At 38.8% G+C, this 22,873-nt stretch overlaps 2 protein-coding genes across 4 annotated transcripts in view; both read left to right on the top strand.

The window, feature by feature from the left end:
* The window catches only part of LOC115500039 (complement C5-like), a 42,219-nt gene extending 35,802 nt beyond the window's left edge, over positions 1-6,417 (top strand). Inside the window, exons 16-18 of one of the 2 annotated variants that reach the window (XR_004344328.1) lie at positions 248-321; positions 2,411-2,527; positions 6,227-6,417. The gene's annotated coding sequence lies outside the window, so the exon portion shown is untranslated. Of the gene's footprint in view, positions 1-247; positions 322-2,410; positions 2,578-6,226 lie in introns of both variants that reach the window. The other variant, XR_004344327.1, reaches the window with a different exon arrangement.
* A 9,368-nt stretch (positions 6,418-15,785) lies between these two features.
* Positions 15,786-22,873, top strand: part of C5 (complement C5) — an 85,810-nt gene continuing 78,722 nt past the window's right edge. For both annotated transcript variants that reach the window (XM_030293024.1, XM_030293025.1), the window contains exons 1-3: positions 15,786-15,886; positions 19,525-19,717; positions 22,214-22,376. In XM_030293024.1, the coding sequence (XP_030148884.1) occupies positions 15,822-15,886; positions 19,525-19,717; positions 22,214-22,376 (421 nt within the window). In that variant the 5' untranslated portion in view covers positions 15,786-15,821. The remainder of the gene's footprint in view (positions 15,887-19,524; positions 19,718-22,213; positions 22,377-22,873) is intronic.

Genomic DNA, 22,873 nt, shown 5'->3' with positions numbered 1-22,873 from the left:
ATATTTCAACTTAATTGGTGTATAGGCAATTATCCTGAGAATGTAGGAGTCCCTTGTTGTCCTTTGTTCTTTTCTTGACTTTCTCCCCACCTATGGTCACTGATTTAACTTTGTTTTCTTGTGATTTGCTTCAAGAGCCCATATGTGAAAACTGTAAACATTTCTGATTAATAGACCATGTTAAATTGGTTCCAGGTTAACTAAGGCTCACCTGTGTGTGATAGCTGTGAAATATTTTATTTTCTAGGCATCAGATAGAGTTGACGCTACCTGATTCTCTAACTACCTGGGAAATTCAAGGTGTTGGCATCTCAAATCAAGGTAAACAGCTAGTATGATATACTGAATTAAGGAGCAGTTTATTCATTGCAATATGTTTATCATTTTATTGACAGTTTATCCAGAACTTTGGCAATAGCATATTTTAGACTCTCATTGTAAGCTCGTATGAAAAAGATTTATCTATATGTTTTTGAATATATTTTGTTCATTTAATGTTTTTGTAAGCCATCATTATATGAGCCACAGTTTCAAGTTCCTACTTTCCTAAAACTGTTATGATTTGCTGGGAGGTTGAGGTGGAGGATAAAAACAGGACTCATTACTGAGTTTTCCCTCAAACTATGGGTAACAATGCAAATCAATATCATTTGTAAATTATTTTTAAGGATATTTATTTGAAGGGTGCCTGGGTGGCTCAGTTGGTTGAGCATCTGACTCTTGATTTCAGCTCAGGTCGTGATTCCAGGGTTGTGAGATCAAGCCCCACATCAGGCTCTGCCTGACCATGGAGCCTACTTGGGATTTTTTTTTCTCTCTCTCTCCCTTTCCCCAGCTCACACACCCCCATTTGTGCACACCTTCTCTCTCTCTCAAATTAAAAAAAAAATGTTATTTCATTTTTTATAATTCAATATTTCACCCATTAAATGGTTTCCATAATGTATTAATGTCTTTGGCTACACTGAAAAATAGGATGGAGACAGACTGCTAAAAACAAAAACAAAAACAAAAAAAAAAACTATGCAATTTTGTAACCAGAGCACTAACAACAGCAACAAAAGAACAATAGTCTGATAAAGTTCCAAAGGTATTAAATTCTAACAGAAAATGTTATAGTACATACAGTACTTTAATCTTTAAAAAGAACACAAGTAAAGGTAGCTAAACAGAAGGTTGTGTGAGGGATGGCTGTGGTGGCTGAGTTATGGAGAAATGTGTAGACGTCTGGGGAAGCTGATGGCCAAATGGAGCCGATGAAAATATGTGGGGCAAATGGACGTTGTGTCATAGTACTCGGTTCCTCGTTTGCTGGCTGCTTTCAGCTGAGTAATGTACTTGTGTTCAACTCCTATTACATGGTGGCCAAAAATATTGAAGTGTTAGGGGAAAAAGTGCACATGAATCACCAGGATGCATTGCCATCATTCCCTGACTTAGCAATCATGGCAAGCTAAGAACATTCAGGCCTATACCTGGAGCTGAACAGACTGTGCCTAAAAAAATGTTGTGCGTGTGTACTTAATATTTTTATCCAGTGCCTTAAGGAAATGATTCTCAGGCTAATGGAAGTTACTAATGTTTTGTTGTGGTGGTGGTGGCTGAAGTTCACAAACTAATGGTGCAAATGTGAACACTGAGTGGATATTTGATGATACTAAAAACTCTCATTGTTTTTGACAGTGAGGTTAAAAAAACGGAAGTTATTGTCTTTGAGAGATATATGCTGAAATATTGACAGAGAAAATAACGTGATACTGAGATTTGCCTCAAGATATTTCAGGAAGTTCAGGAGAGATGGGTACAGAGGAAACAAAACTGGCCATGAGTTGATAATAATCACTGAGCTGGGTAGTGGGAACGTGGAGGTTCATTATGCCATTCTTTCTACTGTTTATATAAGTTTGATTTTTCCTATAACCAAAAGGGTACTTTTTTAACTTTACAAATAATCATAATAAGGCCTCTTTGTTTATGGCCATAATTTGAATGTTGAAGACAAAGGCCTGCCCGCCAGATAGCCCCGTGGCTCACTCTGCCACAGGTTCCGGGCTTCCCCTGACCAACCTGTGTACCGGACCTTATCTTCTTTATATGTGTCACTGCCTCATAGTTTATCACATATTGTTTATGTCTTCGTGACTAGAGGGAAGATTTTGCCTGTCTTGTTCACTATTGTATCTGCATTAGCTAGAACAGTGGCCCGTGGTGGTAGACTAAGTATTAATTGATTCGAGAAATAAGCATCACTAAGTAGAACTTTCAAGAAGAAGAGAGAAATATAGGGGGAAAAAAAGGAAACTCAATATCGTCTTTTTCTCTTCCTCCAAGTAAAATACAAGAATTTTGGAGAAGAAGAAGTACCCTGGGGGCCCCCTAATGTGCTTCTGTGCGCTGTCACCCCTCACAGGTCTGTGTGTTGCTGATGTGCTGCAGCTCCAGGTGCACAAAGACAGTTTCCTGGTCGGAGACAACCATGTGGCAATCGTCAATTAAGAGGGACAGTTTCCCACACTAAAGTTCCTAAGTATGTAGGTAAATACGTGGCACCAGAGTCAAGGGCTGAGAAATCTAATGGTAAATCCACTATACACAATTCACTTTAATGTGGCACGAACACTGCCCTTAATGCAAAAGGATCTGACATCAGAGAGGATTGGGGTGAGGGGGAAGGAGTGAGAGACTCTCAAGTTGTATATAATTAACGTATCACCAGAGAAAAGGAATGGAAGTTTAGGTGAGAATAAGGTCATATTTTTGTTGGGAATGGTGGGAGTTGAGGGAAGTCTTCCTTAAATTAATCCACAGAAGCACAAGACTGGTGGTTGCCAGTGGTGGGGTTGGGGGCTGCGAGAGATGTGGAGTAACTGCCTGATGGGTAAGGGTTTTTTGTTTTTTGTTTTGTTTTGTTTTTTTTTTTTTTTTTTTTTTAACATTTATTTATTTTTGGGACAGAGAGAGACAGAGCATGAACGGGGGAGGGGCAGAGAGAGAGGGAGACACAGAATCAGAAACAGGCTCCAGGCTCTGAGCCATCAGCCCAGAGCCCGACGCGGGGCTCGAACTCCCGGACCGCGAGATCGTGACCTGGCTGAAGTCGGACGCTTAACCGACTGCGCCACCCAGGCGCCCCAGTTTTGTTTTTTTGAGCAATGAAAATATTTTGGAATTAGATAAAGGTAGTAATTGCATAATATTGTGAATGTACTGAATACCACTGAATTGTTCACTTAAAAATGGTTAATTTTATATGAATTTCACCTCAAAACAAAGAAAAGTCTTCTTGTACTAGCTAATGTTGAGGAGGGCAGTGGAAGTCCCCTCCTCTGTAAAAGTAGGAGGATTGGCAGATGAAATCATCTCTGTCCCACCCCCACATCACTCTGGACATTTGGGATGGATCTCAGAGAATGGGTAGGATTTTCACAAGTAGAAATAACGACTGGGGTATTTTATGATGATAAAACAGCATACATATGGAAAGGGAAAACCATGGACAGGTTATTGCGGCCAGACCCTAGTAGGCTTAGAGGTAAACATTCTTTTGAACTTCTAAATTATTCCCAGAAGCAGACTAAAGGACCCTTCCCAGTCTTACAGTGAGTTGATGGCAGACCTAAACCTAGAACTTTGGTCTTTTGACTTTTAGGCTTGTGTTCTTTTCACTATAGAAAATAATCGATTCCATATGCTTTAGATCAACAAATTGGTCTTAAATAAATTGTACTAAGCGTTGCAGTATATTTAAAAATGAATATGTAATCCAGGAATTAAAACCCCAAATCTCAGTCTGGAATGACCATATAGTTAACACCAGTTTGTCTTTCAGAGTTCCAGTGAGAGCCATTTTCTTGGGGAACCTTCTATTAGCCCCAAGCCCTGATAGAACTGTTACTTTCCTTTCTATTTATCTCAAGTCTATCATTACACTCATAAGCATGCTTATATAGCTAATGTCTGTCTCTCCTACTAATCCGACCTAACATTTACTGAGGACTTAATCAAGGTCAGATCCATCCTAAGCTTTTTGCAAGAATTCATTTACCTAATTTTCACCATAACCCTATGAAGTAGATATTTCATTTGTTCTCCCTTTACGGATAGAGAAACTGAGGCACACAGCGATTAATTTGTGCAAGTCAAACAGTGAGTAGCAGAACCAGGACCCAGCCCCAGCAGACTGATTCACGAGTCCACACACTGAAGCTCCTCCCTGAGAGCAGCAGCGACTGTCTCTGTGATTGCATCCTCGGCACCTGCCTGCCCAGAGCGTGTGCACGACTGTCAAACAAACGCATGGTCTCAATGCGAGCTCAGGAATGGCTCATACTTGGTTGTGTAGCCTGAGCAAGTCACCTGGCTTCTCTGAACTCAACATTTATCCTAACCACCATGTTTAGAGTTGTAAAGCCCAAATGAGATCATGGATGTGAAAACACCTTGGACAAGAATGAATGTTTAAATAAATACAAATGTACAGGATGACATAGTAAGGATGCTTCATAAATTGTATTCTTCTAAATACTTTAATTATTTGAGAGAATCATAGATTTGGATTCACTTTTTTTCAAAAAGCATTTTTTTTTAATTTTTTTTTTTCCTTCAACGTTTATTTATTTTTGGGACAGAGAGAGACAGAGCATGAATGGGGGAGGGGCAGAGAGAGAGGGAGACACAGAATCGGAAACAGTCTCCAGGCTCTGAGCCATCAGCCCAGAGCCTGACGTGGGGCTCAAACTCACAGACCGCGAAATCGTGACCTGGCTGAAGTCGGACGCTTAACCGACTGCACCACCCAGGCGCCCCTCAAAAAAGCATTTTAAGAAAAGTTCAGATAGAAGTCTTTTTCAGTGGCACGATTTGTCTCAATGAGACGCATTATTTGGTAACAATTCTCACTGGCTTGAGTAACCTGCCAGCAATGATAGCTAATTGCCTTTTGGACAGAGGCTTCACATAGATCTTAACTTCTTCCTTCATATATTGGAATAGGCTCAGTTTCATTTCCTTCAGAGTTCAGCATTCACAAGATTTATGTGTATTATTTATGCTTTTAATTAAGGCCTCAAGTAGAATAAAAGCACACTTAACCTTACTTGGGAATTGATTTCCATTTTAAAAACAGTAATGGGGTCACTCATTTTTGATTGGCTGTCCCAATTATAAACCCACTAAATAAATGGTTACCTAAAAAAAGAAAGAGGTTATTAAACAGATGAATCAAAAGCAGTGAACTGCTCTTATTTATGGTGCCCACTTTTATTTCTAATTTATTTCTAATGCTTTTATTAGAAGTGAGGGCCCTGGAGCAAGCCCTGTAGTAGAGATCCAAACCTAGACATCAACCCCAAATTCTGGCACCATAACTAAACCTTCAGGTTTGTACTCAGCTCCTTGACTCCTTTGAAATACTATGGCAACTTGAAGTTACAGATTTCAAGTCATTCTATATTAAAGCAAGTAAAAAGAGGGAATCTCTCACAGACAAATTCATTGCCAGTGTTCATTCAGCCCACAGTTATTAGCATTGACTCAGGTGGCGGGCACTGAGATGGCAATAAGAAGTGACTGCTGAAGCAGAAAAACAGAAAAATTCCGCAACACCACCTACCACTGTTGTCAATATAGAAATTTCCTTTTTTCTGCAACTGAGATAATTTTGTAATAGCAAGGTATGCTTGACCAAACTTGACCTGATACCCTGATTTGTACTGTTTGGCCCCGGGTCCTTGCCCTTGCCTTGAGTATCTTTGTGGTGGTTTGCTCATCTCTGGTTACTGATGGCCAGAGAAAAGATCTCCTTAGTTGAGTACATTCGGCAGAAAAATTCACCTTCCCCCCACCCCCCATAAGCTCAAGGTCTTAAAATGAAATATTTAAATATATTTATGAATTCTGCCTTTCCTTACAAAAGAATACTCTGCATTGCCAAAAATAATAATCTTTGGGAGTTCTGCTAGAATTCAACATCATGTTTTGATATTCAGGAATATGGAATGCAAAAGATGAAAACACTTGTGTCAGCGAGTACTAACTAACCTGGAATTCATTCTTTCTTTCCTCATTATCAAAACCTGAATTTTAGCTGGCCTTCATTTCCCTTGAAGTTGGGCACAGCCTATTCCCAAGTCTCTTCATGAAATGTATGTATGGGACTTTGGAGAAGGCTGCTCAAAGCAAGTGGATTCAACAGGGAGGGGTCTCTTTTCTGCCTTCCTTTTTGCAGCCCTCATCCTACAAACAATGGCTGGAGTTCCAGCAGCCAACATGGACCATGAGGTAACACTGAAGATGGAAGCTAGGTGATAGCATGGTGGAACAAAAAAATAACGGCCCCTGCCTCTGAGGACATATGGAAATGCCATTGTAGCCTTGGACTTCTTTTATGTGAGAAAGAAATAAACATATACCTCATTTGGGCAACAGTGATTTTGATTGCGTGTTATATACAGCAGAACCTAATTCTGATTATTATAAACTCATTTTCTTTCTCTGGCCCTGTGTAGCTCCCCTGTCATAACGCTCATCACAGTTTGGTTTAACTGTTCATTTGATGGTCTGTCTTCAACACTAGACTCCAAGTTCCTTGAACATCCTGTCTAGTTCCCCATTGCTGCCCCAACCACTGTCTGGTACATTTTAGGTGCCCAGTGAACATTTGTTGAATGGTTGACTGCAGGCACACCTAAATCTCAATTCTCTCTTCTCTCTTTCTCTTCTCCATCCTTTATAGATTATTCCTGCTATCAGACTTCTCCATCTGATTAAGCCATCATTCATCTCTCTCCATCCCTAATGACAGCCCAGCCATTTCTCTATCTCATCCCAGCCTCTCGCCACCCCCTGCAACATTCCCATCCCTGTCCACCACATCCTTCATTCCTAAGCCAGGGATACCTGGGGTGCACTCCACCAATTTCACAAGGGTGAAGGACATTATTCTTAAAAGGGAGAGCTAGGATGCTAATACAGGCCTTCTCGCCAAGTGCACTTGAAGCTAGATCCCGTGTGGCACCTGGGGCTGGGGTTCCAAGGACCCTTGGGGAATTCTGAGAGACAATTCCAAGCCCAAACCATGGTCTTAGCAGTTCTCAAGGTGCCCCTTACCCATGGCCTGTGCCAGGGCTTGGTGCACAGGATCCCCCCCTTATGTGGCAGAATTAGCCCTCCCTCTTTCCCAGATCCCTATGGTCTCAGGCCCAGGTTCTGTCCCACAGTAGCTGGCATAGTAGCTGCTCAGATGAGGAAACCTGTCCAAGCAAGTGAAGAGGACACCAGAGATGTCCACACTGAACTACCTTTCTTGCTCCCCTAACAGAGTAGGGAAAAGCTTGAGGCCCTACCCTCACCCCAGCCAGATCACATCCATCATCCCCCAAGATCTTATTTTCTTAAGGGAAAAGTGCAGAACTCCCAGAAGTGATTCTATGTGGTCTAGAGGCAAGATGTTATTAAATGCTGAGTACATGTGGTATAGGATTTGGCATCTACTTCTCCTTGCTCACATTACATATGCCTCAATTCTGATCTTTGAATGTCTGCCTCCTCCCTGGTCTATCTTTCTTTTTTCTTTGCAGCTTAAAAAAATTATAGTAAAATATATATAACATAATATTATTTTAACCACTCATAAGTATACAACCTAGTGGCATTAAATACATTCACAACGTTGTGTAACCATCAATATCATTTATACCCCAAACCTTTTCATGATTTGTAACAAAAACTCTGTGCCCATTAAATGATGACTCCCCCCTCCTGGTCTGTTTCTTGATCAGAGACCCTTCTTCCATCATGGCCATCCCCTGACCTCAGCCGTATAGTTAGGTAGGTCCTACCTATCTGCCAATAGTCCATCTTAATGTGATTTTCTGCCTGGCCTCTTGAGGAACGCATCCCAACATGACCTACCTGTTAAGATATTACTTTCTTAGACCCCTGATACTGGCTGCCTCTCTTTTGCCTCGTTTTGAAAGTGCCCTGTAGATGCTGGCTGCCAAAAGGAATGCTTTCTAAGCATCTACAAGCTAGGACACTGTCTGTTCCACCCTTGTAGGAGCTGGCTTGCTTCCAGGTCATATCTCCTAGCTCATGCCAGTCTGTACGTCTGCCTAAAGTAACTGAGCTATTGTGTCCTTTTGACAACCATCTTCCCATCCTTATCATTCTCCTCCCAGATTGCAATCCCTTTGCTACTTGCCCTGTGTTATTTGAAGAGACTCCATGTGATGTTAAGAGACTTTGGAGTCATATATGGCTCTGCTCCTGGCTTCGCTACTCCAGAGCTGGCTTCGTGGACATGCAGCTTGTGCAGTCACAGAGGGCCCAGCACTCAGAAGGGCCCACACTTCTGAATTTATTAATAGTTATATCTTTGAACCTGTGTCTTATAAGTCTGATGGGGAAATGGAGCATGTAGGTGAACAGAGGAGATATATGCAAACACATGTGCCCACCATTCCTTTTCACCCCATTCACATAGAGCATTCACGATACCCCATGAACACAGAATACCAGTGGACCCACAATGCAGTTTAGGGAGACTCAAAGTGAATACAAAGTAAGTATGTCATGTCTATGACTCAACAAGCAGGGTGCTGACAGCCTTTAGAGGCCATATATTCCTTTGGAGCCAGAACTTGGTTTGAATGCAAAAACAAACAACAACCACAATGGCATTCTAAGAAACACAAATGACAGAGGAAACTCATCATATTCTTTCTTGTTCATGTTATTAGCCAATGACTTAAACTAAATATGATGACACAGAAGGAAGGGGAAATGCAGGATAACCCATAGCTCCTTTTCCATTCAGGCTTTTCTTACTCTTCAGTAAGCAAAGGTAGAGAGTGTTGGTAGAATACACACATGTCAAAAAGTAAAATAACAATCGAGTTTGTTTTGCACTGCATTTCCAATGTTCTGATAAGAACAAAGTATATATGCATGTATGAGATCTGAAAAACAAACTGTGTGGTCTTGGTGATTCCACATATGAATTAAGTGCCCTTGTATTAGCATTTAAAACTAGCATCGCACTAAATGAAGATGAATGGTAAAATTCACGCCATTAATTTAAACCTTTGATTTTCCTTGACTTAGAATGACATTAAAAATAGCAAGTAAAAAACACCATTGCAAGTTGAGCAAGAGACCACAGAAGAAATGAAAAGGTTTTTATGTTTTAATACCGCACCTTTTCTTACTTTTTGAATAAGCAGGTCTACATTTTCATCTTACACTGGGACCCTCAAATTGTACAGGTGGCCTTGGCTACTTCTTTCTGTGTGATTCTAGGCCCCCTTCCTTCCTTTGAGCCCTTTCTGATCATCAGGGTCTTTGTGTGTAAAATGAGAACAATGCCAAATCATGCCAACCAACATCAAGTGGCCTCTGCTGCTGAGCAATCATTTTATTCATTCCTTATTTTCTTTCTAAATAACTTCCATGAAGATATCTGTGCAGCAGTCTGGTGAGGGGGAGTCCATGGATAAATGGAGGAAAAGAAAATTCTAAAAAGGGAGCAGACTAAGCCTTTGAGAGGTTTAGCAGTGATTTTTGGAGAAAAATCCATTGAAAAGTTCTGTGATATTTGGCTTTTTTTTTTTTTGTCCAATTAATGGAGACTTCTGCATGTTTGCAGGCAGAAAGAAAGAAGTTGATAAAGCAGGAGAGATAAGATGCTTAAAAAAATAATCATAAGAACTCCTTACATGTTTATATGCTTTCCAATGCTCAGGGATATCACATTTCAGCATTCCTATAAGAAGGCAAGATAGGCATTGCTCTCTCCAGGAACTGAAGAAACTAGTTCTCAGAAGGGACGAGAAAAGGGAAGTCTGAATCTACCTGGGAGAAGGTGTTATGTGTTAGCACTGGCCATCAGCACAGCACAAATTATTCCAGTCTGCTTTGGGATGCGGTTAAGTTACTACCAGCAGGTGGCGCTTTCAAGGAGCTGTCTGAACCTGCTGCTCTTTAAGAACTTAAAGTATGCTTGAGAATTTTTATTTTTTAATTTTTATTTATTTTTGAGACAGAGACAGAGCATGAACGGGGGAGGGTCAGAGAGAGAGGGAGACACAGAATCCAAAGCAGGCTCCAGGCTGTCAGCACAGAGCCCGATGCGGGGCTCGAACTCACAGACTGTGAGATCATGACCTGAGCCGAAGTCGAACGCTTAACCGACTGAGCCACCTAGCCACCCCAAGAGTATGCTTGGGAATTATTGACTGGTAAGCAAGTGCCCATTAGTGGTGGTACTGAGCACAAGGAGCTTTCCCCAGCATTGTATCTTTAGAGAAACAGCTATTCTAGTGTACAAGTTTAGTGTTGCTAGGTAATGGCAGGGATTCAGGAATGCCTTAGCTGGGTCATTTTGACTTGGGTTCTCTCAAGGACCTAAATACAAGATCATCCATCCTTGGATTTGAATCGCCGTGTTCCCTAGGGTGTGGCTTACCTGGTTGTTCTCCGGCTGTGCCTACCTCTAGCCTTGTCAGGTCATCTCCCCAGTCTACCATCTGCCTGGTTGTCTGATCAGCTAGTCTTACCTCAGCACCCCGTGAGGAAGAGAGAACCGGACAGAAGTCAGATTAGTCCTTCACTTAGTGTCATACCTATTCCCATGTAGTACCTTTGAGCCTTTGTCTAGAATTTACAATGGTGTGTAAATAAAAATCAGAATGTGTGGATCAGGCTGTATAAAGTATTATAGAGTTTATAAAATGGAGAATCAATTACAAATAGCTGGAGGAGGGGTCAAAGAGAAGCTAAGACTGCAGACTGGTTTGGTATGTCTTCTTTTTCCTACTGACCCTACCACAATCAAATCCCCATCTCTGCTAGTTATTAGATGTGTTCCCTGAGGCAAACCACTATATTTTTCTGAGCCTCAGTTTCTTCATTGGTGACCTGAAGGTTATAGCACCCTTCAGAGTGGTTGTGCAGATCAGAGACCATTTGTGTAACTTCATTATCGCAATAATGGATACACGTTAGGAGCTAGTAATCGGTGGCTATTACGTTGTCATTATTTGGATAAGTTCTTTAAAATTTGAGAACATGTCCTCTATGTCTGGCTCTCACAAAGCACCTATTAAAATTCACTGGAGTTCAATAGGTCTTGTTGAGATGGTGAATTAACATTTATGCCCTTCTTTCCTTTTAAAAAAAATATTTACTTATTTTGAGAGAGAGAGAGAGAGAGAGAGTGTGTGCATGCTCACAGGTGGGGGAAGCGCAGAGAGAGAGGGAGAGAGAGACATGAAACTCGATCTCATGAACCTGTTAGATCATGACCTGAGCCGACGAAATCAAGAGTTGGACATTTAACCAACTGAGCCACCCAGGTGCCCCTATGGCTTTCCTTCTTAATTACTAAAGCTCCTCCTGCGAAATAAGAAAATGCTTCAAACAGTATCTTTCATAAGGGTCACAGTGAGGAGGACCTTTTTGAGCAAAGACTTCTTATGGTTTATAAGGAAAATAGTAGGGTACACATAATCTGCTAATGGAAATCAATGTCATAAACAAAAGAAAATTTTCTTTAAATGCCTTCTAAAAAGGTTCTGGTCCATGGAAACCTTTTTGTGCTCCTTTGCTCACTAAGTTAGGCTATCAGACTCTCAGGATGTAGCAATTAGATAGATTCTTAAGATGTTAGTCATCTAATCCCAGACCTTTAATTGACAGTTGACAAACAAAAGAAGTGGGAAGCAAAATCTGCTGTGTTCGATGATAAAGATAACCTTTCATCCTGAGAGTCATGCTACCATTGGTGTTGTGGTCTGCCCAGCAGCGGCCAGGAAAATAAAACTGTATCAAATACAGATTGCCATGATGCTGTGCACATATTTCCAAAAAAAGAGTAGAGGGTCATAAGTCTGTCCTAGCCAATAAGAAGAACAGTGACCATTCTCGGATTCACGCTATGTGTCAAGAACTACATACATGTTTCATATCATTCTCCCATCGGCTCTATGAAGAATTATCATTTGATTTTATAGGCAATGAAAGTGGATCTTGATTTGGTCAAGATCCCATCCCTAGATAGGCAGTCAGGATTTGAGTTCAAGCCTGCCTCACTTCAAACCATCCTTTCTTTTTTTTCAATGAAATATTTCAAACTTTTAGAAAAGTACAGTGAGTGATGTATCAAACACCAGTATAACTACCAGCAAAACTCCCCTGAATTATTTGTAAAATATTGCCATACTGACTTCAGATCTTCCTTTAAAACAAAACATAAGGGATACAGTCTGTGTACCTTTTTCCTACCCCTTCCCCCATTCTCCTTCCCTTCCCAGACATTACCGTTTATCCTGATGCAGTATTTATCTTTCACAATCATGTTTATGTTATTACTACTGATGTAAATGTCTATAGGCCATAACATTGCTTTGCATTTTTTTTAATTTATGTTCATGTTATTATGGTCTTTGTGTCATTTTGTAGGTTGGTTTTATCAGCCAACATTGCTTTCCATTGCATGAAAATACAGTCATGTATTTACCGTTTTTCTATTGTTCTAGGTTGCTGCCAAATTTTGCTATGACAAATAATGCTACAAAGAGCCTTCCCGTGCTAGTCTCTTTAGGCAAATGTGTGCACATTTTCTGGGGTATATACCTAGAGTTTCGACCTTTCCATTATCCTCTACCAGGCCTCTTGGAGCTTGTGGTGAATTGCTGAGCAATGTTGGGGTACTGGGGTCTTGGCTGTAGGATATAAGCACAGGATTGTGAAGGAACAAGGGACTTATAGAGGACTTGGTGTTGACAGCCCAAGTCACTTGGGAGAGGAATTTTAATTTGCAGCTAAAGCAGTGGCTCTTGGGCACGAGATGAAAAAGAGATTAGTTTCTCCTTTGGCCTGATCAACTGAAAAACTAATTTCAAGCTGGACTTGGAGATGTTAGTAGAAGTAACGGGAAAGGACCAAGTGAAGCAAGAACGCTTGGAAGAGGTTGTTGGTACTTCAAGTCAACAATTTTTAAACCATGTGCCCAGGGACCCCAGAGTTCCCATTAAGCCTCCTCAAGGGCCACCTGGGGGTGCACCTGGGGGAGACAGGCAGACAGCCTGCACCCCACTGTGCTTCTCTCAAAGCACCTCTACTCCAACTATTTTACACATTGGAATTTTTGGCAAGACTTTGTTTCAGTAAACTATTGTAGCTAAGTGGTTTTTTTTAATCCATTTAAGTAGGAGCACCTGGATGGCTCAGTCAGTTAAGTGCCCAGCTCTTCGTTTCAGCTCAGGTCACGATCTCAGGGCTTGTGAGTTCGAGCCCCACATCTGCTTGGAATTCTCCCTCTCTTCCTCTCTGCCCCTTCCCCACTCATGCTCACTCTCTCTCTTTCTCAAAATAAATAAATAAACTTTTAAAAATCCATTTAAATATATAGGAAGACAAGTGACTAAGGAGGGATATTTATATATGAGGTTCCCAATTAGTTGTAGTTTGTACCCCAATATTCCCTCTCACGTGGCTGTTATAAATAGACTGAGTGGGCTGCATTCTTCAGTGCTGGTAGCACTAACCCATATATATCCCATATTTCTGATGACACACCAACTTGAGGATATAAATAAGGTAAGAATAATAGTGATAGTATTGGGCTGACTATTTAGGTGGAGGGAACACCTTCATATCATGGTGACTTCCGAGAATACTAATAAGGAATTACGCTATTTGACTGGAGTGAAGAAGGGCAACACTGAGGCTGAAGAATCAAGTAGAATCCAGATCAGGAGGGGCCTTGTGAACTAAGTGAAGTCATGTGGGCTCTGTCCTGAGGGTAGAATCAACATGGCATTAGCAGGAAGCCCAGATGACCAGCAAAGTTTCTGCCAGACTTGGATTCTCCTCTTTTAGAGTTGCATATTTGTATAAAAGCTAAAAACTACCCCCGAAAGTCAACATTGTGAAGAAGAATCCACCTCTGAGCCATGTTTAAATGGCAGTTAAAAAGTTTCAAACACACTTGAAAATCTGTGAATTGAATTTTGGTTTTAGTGGGGACCTCTGAGATCCATTATTTTAAAAAGCGTTTTCAGGGTGCCTGGGTGGCTCAGTCGGTTAAGCATCTGACTTCGGCTCAGGTCATGATCTCACGGTCCGTGGGTTCGAGCCCCGCGTCGGGCTCTGTGCTGACAGCTCGGAGCCTGGAGCCTGCTTCGGATTCTGTGTCTCTCTCTCTCTGGCCCTCCCCTGTTCATGCTCTGTCTCTCTCTGTCTCAAAAATAAATAAAGGTTAAAAAAAAATTTTTTTTTTAAATTGAAAAAAAATAAAAAGTGTTTTCTTTCACAGAAATATGCCAATATGTTTGGAAATGTTTGCAAATGTTTGCAAATATCATTTATCACTATTGATTCTATAATACAAGCAAACTTCCTTGGGCTTAAAACACAGATATCTACAATGATTTGAGTATTCTTGCTTTCTCCTAAGTATCTTTTCCCGAAAATGATGGCAAAAGGACTTTGTTTGTTTTAACTTGACCCATCTTTCGTAACCCAGTTTAATCATTTCACAGATTCCCTTTTGAAATAAATGTACTAGATTGTCAGACAATCATGGAAGATTTTTTTTATCACCTCAATAACATGCAAGAAATATCTTTAGTGAAATTTGTATATCAAATTCTCTTTTGTGTGACATTTTTCTAATGAGTTTAGTACTAAAATGTTGGTAAGGTTAAAACCTTATTAATTCAAAGCAAGGAATGCCAATGTGACCCTAAAACATCTGAATAATTGAAAAATGTCTAGAGAAATTGGTTCTGTTACTTTAGAATAAAGTACCTATTAGGTACTAAGGTAGATGAGTACAAATATAAGGAAGATTGTACATAAAATTTTTTCTAGCAAACATAAAACATACAAATCTCAAGGATAAAATTTTATTTCATTCTAAGTTAATAGACTTGTTTGTTATAGGAAGCTTTTTTTTTCTTCAGCTCTTCTATTAAAATTATTAAAATCTTCATTGAAAGGTATAAACATGAGTTTATTTTTAAAAAAAAGATATTCTGCATCTGAATGAATGCAAATTTGGAATTTGTGTCATATGAATTAATAGACATTGGAGGATATCCATTCCCTGCTAAATAGAAAAGTATTTGATGGGTTATTTCCTAGAAAATAATGCCAGTGTCCTCAGCATGGCATTTTCATTGCCTATCACAATCTTTCCTCTACCTAATGTTCAGCATCTTCTGTAGACTGGGACAGACCAAGGAACAATTCCATAGAGCTTCTCTGAAGATCTGTCTTATCCTTAGGCCATTTCCAGTGCCAATGACACGACCACTCAGGATTTCTCTAGAAAGATTACTTCATGATCCTTGTCTAAACCAGACCTATCCTAAAATCATCTCATTTTGAAACTGAATCCTGGTGGGTCTCTGTCAGTATCACAGCATATAGATTTATCAGAGGCATGCTCACAGATTGATACAACTTCAGAGCAGGTGTCCTGGTCAAAAGGAATAAGGCCAAAGGCAAAGAGATCTACTGGCTTCTAGCTTTGAGCCATTCATTCTACTGTCAAATTCCCATGTTAGAATCTCCTTATTTGTATTAATCAAAATAAATCTCTAGGTGTAAATCCCTTTCTAAAAGATCTCCTACCTCTGCATCTGGGCATTTAAGGGTGTTTTTCAGTTCTGATTTTAGTTTTCCGACTTAAAAGTCCCTCTTTCTGACATTAATAATTAACCAGTAAACTAATGTACCCAAATTCTTCAATCTCAGTTTATTTAAAAGGAGAGTATCTTCAAAAAGGTTATATCCATGGTTTACTGATACCTCCAGCCATGGGCCTTTGGGGCATACTTGTTTTTTTAATCTTCCTGGGTAAAAGTTGGGGACAGGAACAAACGTAAGTAAAAGAACCCATCTTCATTTATCAATGCATCTTAGTTGTGATGAGTGAAAAATAAATTCAGTAGATGGTGCGAATTTGAAAATAACTTTCTACTTCCTAGAGCACCTGGTGAATAGTCTCACTTCTGAATGAGAAAGTCATGGAAGCATTTTGATTTGAGGAGTGGCTTACAACACAGCAGCTTTATGGGATTGTTATTTATAAAAATCTACATAAGTGATTGTTTGAATTCCTCTTCAGAAGAGCAGAAAATAAACTCAAGATAATAAACTTTCTTGCCATTGATTGCTTATTTCTATTTGGTTCATAATTTTCTTTGTATATTCCATGTACTTATTGTACATAGTAAAGCACATGTTACTTTGAGGTCAATTCTAATACTATGATTTGAAAACCTATTGTAACTGTTTCTAAATTTATGAATTAATTCTTCACAAATTTTGGTGTTATGGAAATATGGTGCATTTTAAAGTATTTCTTAAAAAATACTGGTTTGGGGGCGCCTGGGGGACTCATTCAGTAAAGCATCTGACTTCGGCTCAGGTCACGATCTCGAGGTTCATGCGTTCAAGCCCCATGTCGGGCTCTGTGCTGACAGCTCAGAGCCTGGAGCCTGCCTCAGATTCTGTGTCCCCCTCTCTTTTTTCCCCTCCCCTGCTCATGCTCTGTCTCACTCTGCCACTCAAAAATAAATAAACGTTAAAAAAAAATACTGATTTTGGGGGCACCTGGGTGGCTCAGTGAAGCATCCAACTCTTGATTTCAACTCAGGTTATGGGTCAGGCTCTGCACTGACAGCGTGGAACCTGCTTGGGATTCTGTCTCCCTCTCTGTCCCTTTCCCGCTCGTGCTCACTCTCACTCCCTCTAAATAAATAAATAAATGAATAAATAAATGATTTTGTATCTAGAAATAGCATTTTAGTACTGAAAAGGAACTGGAAAGTATCTAATTGAACCTACTTATTTCACATATAAGGATAAACCCAGACAGAGGGGAAAGTGACTTGCCAAAGATCATGCTGCTGGAGGGAGACAAAAGCAGGGCTTGTATTAAGGATTCTTTTTTTTTTCCACTTTGGTTTGCTTTTTCCTTTTTTTCATTTTGTCATAAATGTATACATAAATATTGAAAATATAAATATAAATGTATACTCAGGATGTCATAAATTTACAACACTCTCCCACCCCTATCTGAGTTTCTCACATGGCCACAATCTTACCCCCTTCCCTCGGTAGTTTTTATATACTCACTTTTGAGAGGCAAGTGGCAAAAGTTCAGGGAGATTGAGATTAAGTGACTTCAAATTAGTAGTAGAATTCGGACTAGAACCTGGGTCTCATGATTCTGAATTCTTTCTACTACACCGTACTGGCCCTTAATAAGCACCTCCTCTCTTTCTCTGAAAAAATGACAGTGTGCTATTTACAGCATAGCGAACAATATAATTAATTTGACTGATTGATTCAACAAAATTTATTGAGCACCTACCATGTGATAGGCACTGGGGATGTAATAGGTGGTATAAAGCTTGCATTCTAGTGGGAGAAGCAAATGATGGGTGGATGAATGAACCAATGAATGAATGAATAATATTAGGTGGCTATCAGTACAAGGAAGAAAAAAATAGAGTCAGAGGATAAAGAAATGATGGGGCCTTACCCCAAAGTTGTAGAAAGTGAGAGGAAGCAAATTATGCAAATATCTGGGGAAAGAGTATTCCAGGTAGAGGCCAAAGTCATATTTTTGCCTCTCTGCAAGCTCAGTGGCCTGATCTTCTTTTCTTTTTAAAATATTTTTAATTAATTTCTTTATTTTGAGAGAGACAGAGAGAGCGAGTGGGGTAGCGGCAGGGGAAGAGAGAATCCCAAGCAGGCTCTCCACTGTCAGTGGAGAGTCCAATGTGGTGCTCAAACTCACAAACCATGAGATCATGACCTGGGCCAAAACCAAGAGCCAGACACTTAACCAATTGAGCCACCCAGGCGTCCCTGGCCTGACCCTCTTAAACTGTTGAAAGAAAATAAGAAAAGTAGGATATATTTTTTTAAGAATGATTTTTTTATGTAAACAGATTGTGGTACTGATAAGCCAATAAAGACTAGAATTTGTATGAAGGGTGATTCCAAAGCCATTTTTTAGGGACTTCTAAATACTGAATACTTTATGTTTTATCACCACCACCACCACCACATGGACAATTCAAAATTAAAACAATATTAAACTGAAAAAGATAAAACTTACGAGAATGCTGAAATTAAAATAGCGTATTTTTCTAGATTTTTCAGATTGCATGACTCTTGCTATCTAGTTTAGTATAGCAATTGAAATTGTTAACCCAGGAAACGGGCTGCTTGGGTTCAATTCCTAATTCTGTAACTTAACTGTGTGACCTTCGGCAAGTAAATTATCAGTTTCTTCATCTGTAAAATGGGAGTAATAATAAGATCTTCCTCACAGAGTGGTTGTAGCACAAAGTGAGTATATCTATCTACCTATCTATCTATCTAGTTGTTAAAACAGTACCTGGCACAGATTTCAGGAAATGTATCTTATTATCAGCAAAACTTAACTTTTCTCATTTCCTCCTCTTCCTGGGTAAGCATTTGAGGAATTCAGATGATGGTTGGAAATCTGGAGATCTTTTCCCTCTTTTACAATTTGTTTGCTGCCAGATGCTTTAAAAGGACTTAATTGTTTCCAAATTAATTTCATTTGTTACCAAAGACTTCCTGACTTTTTAAACGTCATATTGTTGACAGGGGCCCGCAATAATTCTGCCAGGTGCCGTGGCAGGTGGCCTCCAGGCCTGTTCGGCCACTTGAATTAGTCCGTCACTGTGACCTTTTGGGTTGGAGCACACTTTTCTTTTCCTGTGTAATCACACATACGGCTCTCACTATCCAAATTAGCCACTTTCATGAAATATAACTAAGGGTTTATATTTGTAAGTGTTCTTTTAATAAACCAATGAAAATACACACATTTAAACAATTTATTTCAAAAACCTATATAGACTCATTTGCATTCTTGTATAAACCATGTGAAAAAAAATACTGGGAATAGCTTTTAACTCATTTTAGTCAAATTAAGGAAACTTAACATTTATCGAGTACTAAGCACGCTAGGTGTTTTCATATACATATTCTCATTTAGTCCTTACTGCAAGCTGGTAAAGAAGGTGATATTTTCACAGGTAAATTATTTTGGTCTTAGAAAGGGTTAGTGACTTTACCATGGTCACTCAACCAGTAGATGACAGACTGGAATTCAATCCCTGGTGCCTTTGTCGCCTTCTTCTTCATTGAGTAAATATATTGACCTTAGGTACATATTCCAGTCAACAGCATTCAAAGTCTCTCTTTGCTGCTGCGGCTCAGGGAAAGTGTTATTAGTACCTTTCTAAATGCTAACTAAATCTCCAGCTCTGTTTCTCAAGTCTTAATTCCAAGCTTCTTCTTCTTGGAAGCCATGCTGAAATTATCATAGATCACTAATAAACTTTGATTTAAAAATACCACTTTTGAGAAAATGTGCCTATTTGAATTTCTCACGTGAGATGAAAAAATAAGAAACACGACAAAATGCAATCACCTAAAGATAACGGCCCTTTTTTTATCCTGTTTCAACAGGTATGTCATTTCAGCGCCAAAAATATTCCGTGTTGGAGCATCTGAAAATATTGTAATTCAAGTTTATGGATACACCGAAGCATTTGATGCAACAATCTCTCTTAAAAGTTATCCTGATAAAAAATTTAGTTACTCTTCAGGCTATGTTACTTTATCCATGGAGAACAAATTCCAAAACTCTGCAGTCTTAACAGTATGTATTTATTCTTCATTTTCTTTATACATACAGAATATTCTCAACAAAATGTGTACCAACTTTGAATGTTGTAGAGATTTGGCCATTTATTATCACTCACCACTGTGTAATTATTAAATGATGTCAGTCACCCCTGATAATATAGATGAAACAGAAAACTCTAAATGGAAGAGTTGTATCTGCTTTTTGAGCAATGCATGTAAATTGTAATGATCGTATTGAAAAGTAAAATTGTACTAATGCAAAAATATTTGGAAATGAAGTGAAAATACTAGCTAACTGTGAAAATTACCATTACAAAGAAATTGAAAAATATGAATATGCATCTTGATCTGTAATGCACTGCCTACAAAACCCCAACGATGCTATAGAACATTTGTTAGCTTGAACTCCAATATTCTGCAATTATAGCTTCCCAAACTAATAAAATTATTGGTTACCTGAGTGAACAGCTCCCATTGACAAACTGTATCATTCTGGATCAAATAACTTTTCCTTCTATGAAGATATTGTAGTGTACCTTGGTTAGAGTAGTGTTTGCAGCCATTTCTTATTTAAAATTCTAACTAAAAATTACTTCCTGCTCAAAATGCTGTTTTAAATTCTGATATAGATTCAAAAGTAAACAACCAGAAAATCAAAGACAACTAGACATGGAAGGGGCTCTGAAGCTCATTTAGACCAGTGTTTCTTTAAAATGAGCTCCTTAAAAAATAATCTATATTTGAAATTTTAAAAGAGCTTAAGATTAGAGGGGTGCCTGGCTGGCTCGGTCGGTAGATTGTGCACTTGTGGTCTCGGGGTTATGAGTTCAAGCCCCACGCTGGGTGTGGAGATTACTTAAAAATAATAAAATTAAAAAAAAATAAAAATAAAAAACAAAAGAGCTTAAGATGAGAATTATATTGATATTCTATATTATAAACAATAAAAAGTCAGCACTGAGAGTCCTCCAGAACATTTTATCCGTTATAAAATTTTTTAAGTTTATTTATTTATTTTTGAGAGACAGAGAGACAGAGAGAGTGAGAGGGGGAGGGACAGAGAGAGAGGGAAAGAGAGAATCTCAAGCAGGCTCCGCACTGTCAGCACGGAACCCGATGTGGGGCTTGAACTCACAAACCATGAGATAATGACCTGAGCCAAAACAGAGTTGGATGCTTAACTGACTGAGCCACCCAGGCACCCCACATTTTATCCTTTAAATGGAGTCTGTATATTATTCAAATTTGAGAAACACTGATCTAAATAAATTGTAACCAAATGTAGGAAGTTTTTCATTAATGTTCTTGATTGCAAATCCTCTAATCTCTTAAATACTTCCAGTTACTAGGTTTATTAAGAATTAAAATTAATTTCCCAATTAATTTCAGTAGACACTCTTATATCTGATGTCACTGGCCACACATGTGTGGCTGTTACCTTTAAATTTAAATCAATCAAATTTAACTGCAATAAAAAATTCAGTTCATCAGTCACAATAACCGCATTCCAAGTGCTCAAATAGCCACATGTGACTGGCGGCTACCATATCGGACAATGTAGATATTGAACATTTCCATCATCACAGAAAGTGCTCATGACTTGACCAGACTTAGATAGTTAATTGAAAGAGTAGATTAAGTAGGCAATCATAAAACTTGATGCATATCTTCGGCATTTAATTTTACATTGTAATGTATCTTTGTTTGCCAATTGTTTGATGTTGTGCCAAGGTCTTTTCTTTAAGCCTGGGCACCCTGGTTGGAGTGTCAAATCTTATTTATTATGCATTGCACCTTTAAGAAATCATCTTTGTTTACAGTTTCTGTTTCTTTAAAGCGGAGAAAGAATGTAAAGACACTTGTAAAGCAATCTGAGTGCAGAGTCTTTATAGGTTTTTACTGTCTTCCAAACTTTGACAGTGATCTCACAGATTTAATTCCACGGCTGTTGGTTTTAGGGATTAACTTTTACCCCATGTTACCAAAGCCTGAGTTTTCATAGAAACACTTTTCTTTCTTTTATTACTCTTTATGTATTATATTTGCATATCATGCAAACGTATGTAAAGTAATTACAATTACATACACCAAATGAGAAAGCAGGCAGGTCAACCCGTGGGGGCAGAAGGATAGAGAGAGTACAAAGTGTCCTGAACATCAGGCAGGATGCGGCACTGAGGGAGTGGAGAGCATGGGCTAATCCAGTGAGCTGATGAAATGAACGTTTTGTTAAGAAGCTTCTATAGTAGCAGCTTTATTAAAGGTATATAAAATTTAGGAAACATGGAAACCAAAAGACTTTTAATTGCTTAAGGCTAAATCCTGACTATGATATTTGACAGTGACACACTTTGGGTAAAATTTATTCAGTATTCTGGCTCCTCTACGACTTTTAAATGGTTTAATACTCATACCCATTTTTTTGTTCTATTGAAATGACAGTAGGACTCAGAAAATCAACAGTTTTTATAACCTAAAAACTATAGTCCATCAACATTTTCTTTAACAGGTACAACCCAAACAGTTGTCTGGAGGACAGAACCCAGTTTCGCATGTGTATTTGGAAGTTGTATCGAAGCATTTTTCAAGATCAAAAAAAGTGCCAATAACCTATGACAATGGATTTCTCTTCATTCATACAGACAAGCCTGTTTACACTCCACAACAGTCAGGTAGGGTATAAGATGCCTCTTCCTCTGTGGTGGAGAGGGGGGGATTAACATTATACTGTAGAGTTTTTTTTTACACTTGAAATTAAATGGACACAAGTTTCCCACTTGATCAAAAGAGTCTCAATTCCCAATGACTTCTATACTTATAAAGAGCATTTTAATCTAAAATTTATATAGAAATTACTAAATACACCATTTAAGTATAAATTTTAAATTTGTATGGAAAGTACAAAATGAACCATTATATAATCTGCCCCATTAGTTGTTTCCATGGAGAAAAAAGCTTTTTTAAAAATTGCAAAATATTGTGTTATATTTTATTTATTAAACAAGTAGAAGATGTAATTGCAAATATAATTTTGGAAATGAGAAAATAATTTATTATGGAGCCATGTTCATTTTTTAAAAAGTTCCTTTGACTTTAGAGCTATTCCTCAAATTCAGAAAACAAATCCAACCCTAGGGAATCAGATGATTCAGCAAAGAATAAATTAGAT

The sequence above is a fragment of the Lynx canadensis genome, chromosome D4 (genome assembly GCF_007474595.2).
Source record: "Lynx canadensis isolate LIC74 chromosome D4, mLynCan4.pri.v2, whole genome shotgun sequence".
NCBI classification, from domain to species: domain Eukaryota; kingdom Metazoa; phylum Chordata; class Mammalia; order Carnivora; family Felidae; genus Lynx; species Lynx canadensis.
The sequence above is the reverse complement of the archived record's forward strand: the minus strand, read 5'-3'. Positions and strand labels throughout refer to the sequence as shown.